This window comes from Vicia villosa, linkage group LG1 (assembly GCF_029867415.1).
Source record: "Vicia villosa cultivar HV-30 ecotype Madison, WI linkage group LG1, Vvil1.0, whole genome shotgun sequence".
NCBI classification, from domain to species: Eukaryota; Viridiplantae; Streptophyta; class Magnoliopsida; order Fabales; family Fabaceae; genus Vicia; species Vicia villosa.
In genome coordinates this window covers 171,130,258-171,137,690 of record NC_081180.1, presented here as the reverse complement: position 1 = coordinate 171,137,690, position 7,433 = coordinate 171,130,258, and the positions used below count along the sequence as shown (strand labels likewise).

The following is a 7,433-nucleotide window of genomic DNA, read 5'->3' as shown; positions in this document are numbered from 1 at the left end:
AAGATATAAGTTACTCAAATTATTTGAAATGATTCTGGTTTAAATTATGTATTATATATTTAATAGTGGTTATTATATTATTTATATATTAATATATTATTTATATATAACACCAGTACTAGGTGAACCCACAGCTAACGAGACCAAAATTCATGTGAACGTACGAATAACATACAAGTATCGTGCGAGTGCGTAGGTAACTAGATCAAAATATATGTGAACTCACGGGTTAATACATTTTTTATACAATTAAATAAAATAAAAAGTAAATATATTTAAAATAATGTATGAATTCAAACCCAATAAATTATGTTGTTTTTTTAATTATATATGTATCTAATATTTTTATTTATAATTATTTTTAATTTAAAGTACAATGATTTTAAATATAATAATGAATAATTGAAATATATATTATTGATATCTTTCTTTAGAAAATAGAAAATTGATACAATTTTATTTTTATTTTAAAAATATGTCTATCATTTAAATATTTATTTTTAATAACATATATATTTATTCTAAATGGAGGATGAATCGGTATGGCGCGCTATTCTTGATGCTAGATACGAAAATGTCAAAAGGAAGGTCCTCATTGGTGACATTTCCGTCGTGGAGAAGAATGACTCAATATGGTGGAGAGACATCCTTATTTCTGAAAATTATTTGTTGTTGCAGGAATCCTCTTTCGCGGCTGCTGTGCACTGTTTGGTTGGGGAAGGTTACAATGTCCCATTTTGGTACAGCTGCTGGGTAGGAGGGCAAGTTCTAATGCATGCCTATCCGGAGTTGTTTGCTCTAGCGCGAAAGGACGGTATGACAGTGGCTGAAGTGGGCCCGTTTACGGATGGGGGTTGGGAATGGAGTACCGATTCTGTTTTGTGGACAGCAGCAGCATTCCCAGCGGACTGTTAGAGGATCTTTATGACTGCATCACACCGGTTACGCCGCGGCTGGATGTTGAGGACAAGTTCGTGTGGAGTAGCAGTGAGGAGCAGGTTTTCACAGTAAAATCCTGTTATGACACTTTCAAATCGAAGCTCTCCGGACCCCCTCTCAATAATCGCATGGTCAAAGCTTTCAAGCAATTATGGAAGGTAAAAGCACCGCCCAAAATTCTCTTTTTCGGTTGGAGGATTATCCACAATAGACTTTCAACCAAAGATCAATTACACAAGCGCGGTATGACGGATGTTAGTAGAGATCTCAACTGTGTTTTTGTCTTTCGGAAGAAGAATGTCTTTCGCATCTTTTAGGAGGGTGTGAGGTTGTATCAAAGGTTTGGAAGAAGGTGTACGAGTGGATGGATTACGGCGAGGCTTTAACCTTGGAAGAGTTCAACGAGTTTTTCTTTGTCATGGAGAAGGTGAAGAATTTATCCAAAAGATTTACGATGGCGGTCATTTGGCTAGCAACTACGTGGTGCATTTAGAATAGGCGCAATGCAATTATTTTTAGCAACGCATCGTTTAGCTTTACCGAATGTATTTCGGAAATTATGCTTAATTCTTGGACATGGCTTTGTTCTTATTATAGTCTAATGGACCTTTGTAATTTTCACATTTGGAATATTCTACCTCCCTCTTGTTTCGAGAAGTAGAAGTTTTCCGTTTGTTTTCATCGGTTGGGTATCCCTTATACTGCATTTAATTCCATTGCCTTTTAAAAAAAAAGTCAGTTAAATATTCCAAATTTTTTTATGACCATTTTAGACTTTTGAAAGGCCATTTGAGATGCTATACTGTGGATAGTGAAATGAATAAATTAATCACTTGAGTAAATTTATTTTATAAATGTTCTATTTGATCAAATAGTTTTTTTTTTTTTTGAAGGCAAGACTAATTCCATTAAAACGAAACGAAAGAGGGATTACAAACAGAAGGATCAGTACTGGGGATAAAACCCGTCCAAGTCCTAGATCCAGAATTTTTGCCAATACTAACTAGTTGATGTGCATCAGTGTTGACACACCTACTGATAAACATAACAGACACACTATTAAAGCTAGACATTAAAAGTTTGCAATCAAGAATAATAGGATTCAGTTCTGCATTGGTGACAACGCCGTTAATGCAGTCCACTACTGTCATAGCATCCGACTGGAGCACGAAATCCTTGAGTCCCAACTCCTTTGCCACCGACAGAGCCCATCGAATAGCCTGCGCTTCAGCATTAGCCGGGTCTGTAATGCTTATAATTCTCTTTGTAGCAGCAAGGAAAATATTGGATGTAGGATCCCGAATGACACAACCAAAGGAAACCACCCCTTCATCAAAACAGCCTGCGTCCGTTTGAACGGTCCAGCCCTCATACCTTCTCAATGCAGAGTCAGCTTGTTGCCTTCTCATCCTTGAACTCAAGCATCCCACTGATTCCTCAGGGATAGAATTCCAAATGTCCATGGCCACCGCACCTGGACATGGTTTCAGATTACGAAAGACCACACCATTACGGACTTGCCAAATTTTCCACAAGAATATGGCAATCACTTGCCCCATCACCATGTCCTTGCTCTTAAAAATAGCACTGAGCCAGTCTGCAATGTCTCCAGCTCCCGGAGTACGAATTCCCAGTGGGCCAGCAAAGAGCGTTCTTCTAGCAAAATCACAATAGAGGAACAGATGAAGAGAGCTCTCTTGATCAGAATTACACAGAGGACAGATTCCATCAGATGGTATACCTTTCTTTAGCAGGTTCAATTTTGTGGGCAGAATATCTTTGAAAAGCCTCCACACGAAATTTTTTATCCTTGGATTCACTTGAAGTTTCCAAAGTTGTTTCCAGAAAAAGTGATTGTGTGTTGATGAAGATGCAGGGTCATTTTGATGGCTCAATGTTCTTTGAATATGGTAGGCTGTCTTCACTGAATAGGCTCCATCAGTTTCATAGTCCAGATAAGGCTGTCAGCAGGGAGTTGGTGAGAAAGAGATATACTGCTTATGTGTCTAACATCCTCCTCGCAGAAGTTTTCACGAAGAACATCCATATTCCAAGAAGCACTATTGGATTCTATTAGAGAGCTGACTTTGCTTGTTTCGTTTAGGACACGGGCTCTAGCAGAAGGTTTGAAGTCAGGTCGTGTCGGAATCCACCTATCCCCAAAGATACTGACATTCTCTCCGTTTCCAATCCGCCAACGAGAACCTTTCATGACCAGATCCTTAGAGCTCATAATACTGCGCCAGGCATAGCTTGGTTTGAATCCAGTGCGCGCATCTGTAATAGAACATCGGGGATAATAACGACCTTTGAAGAAACGCTGCAGAAGAGAACCATCCGCCTGTAGAAGCCTCCAGAACTGTTTTCCAAGGAGACTAGTGTTGAAATCTTGGATACCTCTGAAGCCGAGTCCACCTTCCCTTTTAGACACTGTCAATTTGTCCCATTTCAGCCAATGTATTTTCCGCTCCCCGTCTTTAGAGCCCCACCAAAACTTGGCAAGCATTGCTTCAATTTCGGTGCAGACACTATCAGTTAGGCGGTAACAACTCATAATATACGTCGGTATAGCCTGTGCTACAGCCTTGATCAGGATTTCTTTGCCGGCCCTTGAGAGAAACTTTTCTTTCCAACCTTTTACTTTCTTCCAAACCCGGTCAACCACCATTCGAAAAACCTCTTTTTTAGATCTCCCTAAAACCACCGGAAGCCCTAAATAATTGGAGTGACTGTTAACTCCTTTAAATCCCAGCTTATCTTTGATCCTTTCTCTAGCTTCTTCTCCAGTGTTTCTACTAAAAGAAACTTCGGATTTATCAGCGTTAATGCTCTGACCCGAGGCTTTTTGGTAAGACTCAAGGACCTGTTGAATACGAGCTGCCTCCTCTTCATTTGCTCTGGCGAACAACAAGCTGTCATCTGCAAAAAAGAGATGAGAGATGGTTGGGGAGTTCCTGGCTACTTTGATTCCATGTATCTTCCTCGCCTCAGCTTCATTCTTAAGCATACTAGAAAGTACATCTGCACAGATAACAAACAAATAAGGTGAGAGTGGATCTCCTTGACGGAGGCCCCTAGCTGGGATGAACCGTTTGCTCGGCTGACCATTGATTAGCAATTGGTACGAGACTGTTGAAATGCATTTGTGAATGAGAGAGATAATGGATGGGGGGAACTCCATTCTACTCAAGGCTTCCACCACAAATCTCCACTCTAATCTATCATAAGCTTTAGACATATCAAGCTTCAACGCCATAGTTCCTTTTTTCCCTTTTGTTTTATGTTTCATCCAATGAAAGCACTCCATCGCTATTAACGCGTTGTCCGTTATAAGCCTTCCCTTTATAAATGCACTTTGCTCCTCGCTAATGATCTCCGGAAGAAAAGGCTTCATCCTATTAGCAATTGCTTTGGTGACAATCTTCATGATCACATTACATAGGCTAATCGGGCGAAAGTCTCTAGGGTTGGATGGATTTTTCCTCTTAGGTATGAGGGAGATAAATGTATTGTTAATGGCAGTAGGATCCCCATTTTCATTGAGAATTGCCAGCACGAAGCGGATCACGTCATTTCCAACAGTGGGCCAGAATTTTTGGAAGAACAAGGCAGGTAGACCATCCGGACCCGGTGCCTTGGTGGGGTGCATTTCAAATAGAGCCTCTGTGACCTCCGTAGCTGTAAATCGTCTAGCACATGAGATTTTATCATTCTCAGAAAGTTTCCGGCGGATAGAATTACAAACCTCACTCGTATTTGTAGGATTGGAAGAGGTGAAGATATCTTTAAAATAAGAAACCAGAATTCTCTCACAATTTTCCTTCCCCCGCATCCACTTGCCGTCTTTGTCCTTCAACCTCTTAATCTGATTAGTCTTCCTCCTTTGATCCGCTTTAAGGTGGAAAAATTTGGTATTTCTATCTCCGTCTCTAAGCCACACTGCTCTACTTCTCTGTCTCCAAAGGGTCTCCTCTATTCTCAGCAGTCTATCTCTTTGACTTTCAATAGCTTTATACTCCTGAATTTCCACAGGATCCCCTGACCATTGTTTATCTGTTTTGATGAGCTCCTCCAGCCGCAAAATCTCTTTCCTTATGTTGTTGGTTCGCAGGTCCTTGAATTCGTACTGAAGTTCCTGCATAGAACTGATCTGTTTAGGGAGAGGTCCTGAGTTTCTTCTCCATAAAACCTTGATTAAATCCCCACATCGCCCCTCCTTGGTCCAGGCTTCCTCGAACCGGAACAAGTATCTCCTTCTGCCAGTCTCGTCTTCTCGTTGTATAACAATCCGCAACGCAGCATGGTCGGAGCCATAACGATCGAGGTGGAAAACTCTAGTGAGAGGAAAACTCTGCAAAAACTCAAACGAGGTCAAGCTTTTATCAAGTCGGCATTGGATATTTTCACTCCCTACTCTCCCGTTCGTCCACGTGAATGGATATCCTTCGAAAGCCACTTCCTGCAGTCCACAAGTATCCATAGTATTTCTCCCTCTCTGTAACTGTGACGGTGTTCTGCTAATTCCCCCCAGCTTGTCTGCTTCAGTAATAGTATCATTTAGGTCACCAAAGAAGATAGTTTTAGAACCCCCTTCATCTTTAAGAGCATGAATCAGATTCCAAGTTTCCAATTTCCTGGCTTCATCTGGATAACCATAAATCCCAGCAAAAAACCAGTCCTCATCACCATCCTCACTAAGGCACTTACCTGCTATATTATTTTGGGAGTAGGAATTTATATTGATGTCCAAATCCTCATTCCACCACAAACATAACCCACCGGCTCTATCCCTCCCATCACCACTACAGTCAACAGTAACACCAAAGTTGAAATTAAATTTTCTCTTTAGTTGTAACATCTCTTCCGATTTCAATCTTGTTTCCATAAGGAAGACAAGATGGGGATTTTCTACCTTGAGAAGTCTCGCAAGACTTCGAACTGCTCGAGGGCTCCCCAACCCTCTGCAGTTCCAACTGATGGTTTTCATTGGGGAAGGCGGTGCTGGCTCTCCAACACCACCTCTGGGAAGTTGTCAGGGATATCACTGCCCTCAAAAGCTTGCTTTCTCTTTTTGTCGCCATTAACCAACTCATCCAGTGGGCCTTCAGAAATCATAACATCCACTAGTTGTCGCTTGGTTATCTTTGGCTTTGAGGCCTTCACCAATGTCGATCCAGAAGTCTTTGAAGGTTTTCTTCGCGTCCATTTTTTTTGAGCCGGTTCTGTTTGTACACTAGCCTGTGTTTTGTTCATTCCTGTAGACAACATAACCGCACCTAGCGTTTCAGCAACAGTTTCGACATCTACCTGGTTTTTTGGTCCTACCTCTTCGTCTTTATTTTCTCTATTCTGATTGTTTGCAGCAGCAGTGATTAGTTGAACTTCTGCCTCCTCTTCTTTATCCTTCCCCTTAGTCTCGCATCGACTTTGGCTAGAAGACACGTTAAAGAGATCCTTACTGCTTAAACTGGAACTGGACTCACGCTTCTTCGATTCATCAGTGATTTTTGGTAGAGGAGACGCCCTCAGCCATTGTCCAAAAGCCAGATCTTGTTCTTCAATGTCTTCGAATCCCTCCTCATTAAGTTCTTCGATAGCCTCACAATCCTTTATTTGGTGACCCATTCGCCCACATATGAAGCAGAAAATGGGGAGCCTTTCGTACTTGAAGTGGACTCTAATCTTCTTCTCCTTAAACGTAACAACAGTGCCACGTTTCAATGGTTCCTTAAGATCCAAAGTGACTTTAACCCGCAGAAATCTACCGTTCCTGTGTGCCTCTTTTGCATCCATTTCTTCAAAGGTACCAATGATATTCCCCAGCTTTTTTGCCATAGTATCAGATTTGAGAACTAGAGGAAGATCATAAATTCTTACCCAGAAAGAACTAAAGTGTAGATCCAATTCCGACGGTTGCTCTTCTCCAGAGATGCGCTTTAGGACCAGGAGAGCTCTGTCAAAACTCCAGGGCCCGGATTTAAGAACATACTCCATGTCTCTCCTAGAACTGAACTTGAAGAGAAACAAGTTTTTGCTTAGATCTTGAACTTCCACAGTGTGTTTCAGTTTCCATGCATTCACCATCGTGCTTTTGAAAGCTCTAGAGTTAAAGTTGCTTTCTGTCCACAGTCTTCCAGCGAGGGTTCTCTGGATCGATTCGTCTTCAAACACTTCCCCCTCATCCGCAACCACGCCTTCTTCTTCTTCCTTTGAAAGAGCGTAGTTTTTCCAGTTCTCCATCTTTGGAGTGACAAAGCACAGGGGTAAGGTAAGGAGCAGGTCTCCGATGTAAACGGGAGGATAAAACCTAAGCTGCGGCTAGGTTGAGGAATAACCAGGGGCACTGGGGAGAAAAAAGCCACTACGTTCAATAGAAGAGGGCAGAGAAAACACGATAAGATTTTTTAGAGAGAGAAGGTCTGCCTTCTCTCTAGAAAATCACGTGGAAAGTTCTTTGATCAAATAGTTCAATATTACTTAGAAATCGCAACTAC

General features: G+C 41.4%; 1 protein-coding gene across 1 annotated transcript; it reads right to left on the bottom strand.

The window, feature by feature from the left end:
• Positions 1 to 5,922: 5,922 nt before the first annotated feature.
• Positions 5,923 to 7,179, bottom strand: LOC131659420 (uncharacterized). The gene has a single exon (XM_058928611.1). It carries the CDS (start codon positions 7,177 to 7,179, stop codon positions 5,923 to 5,925), a length of 1,257 nt encoding a protein of 418 aa, XP_058784594.1.
• Positions 7,180 to 7,433: the final 254 nt, after the last annotated feature.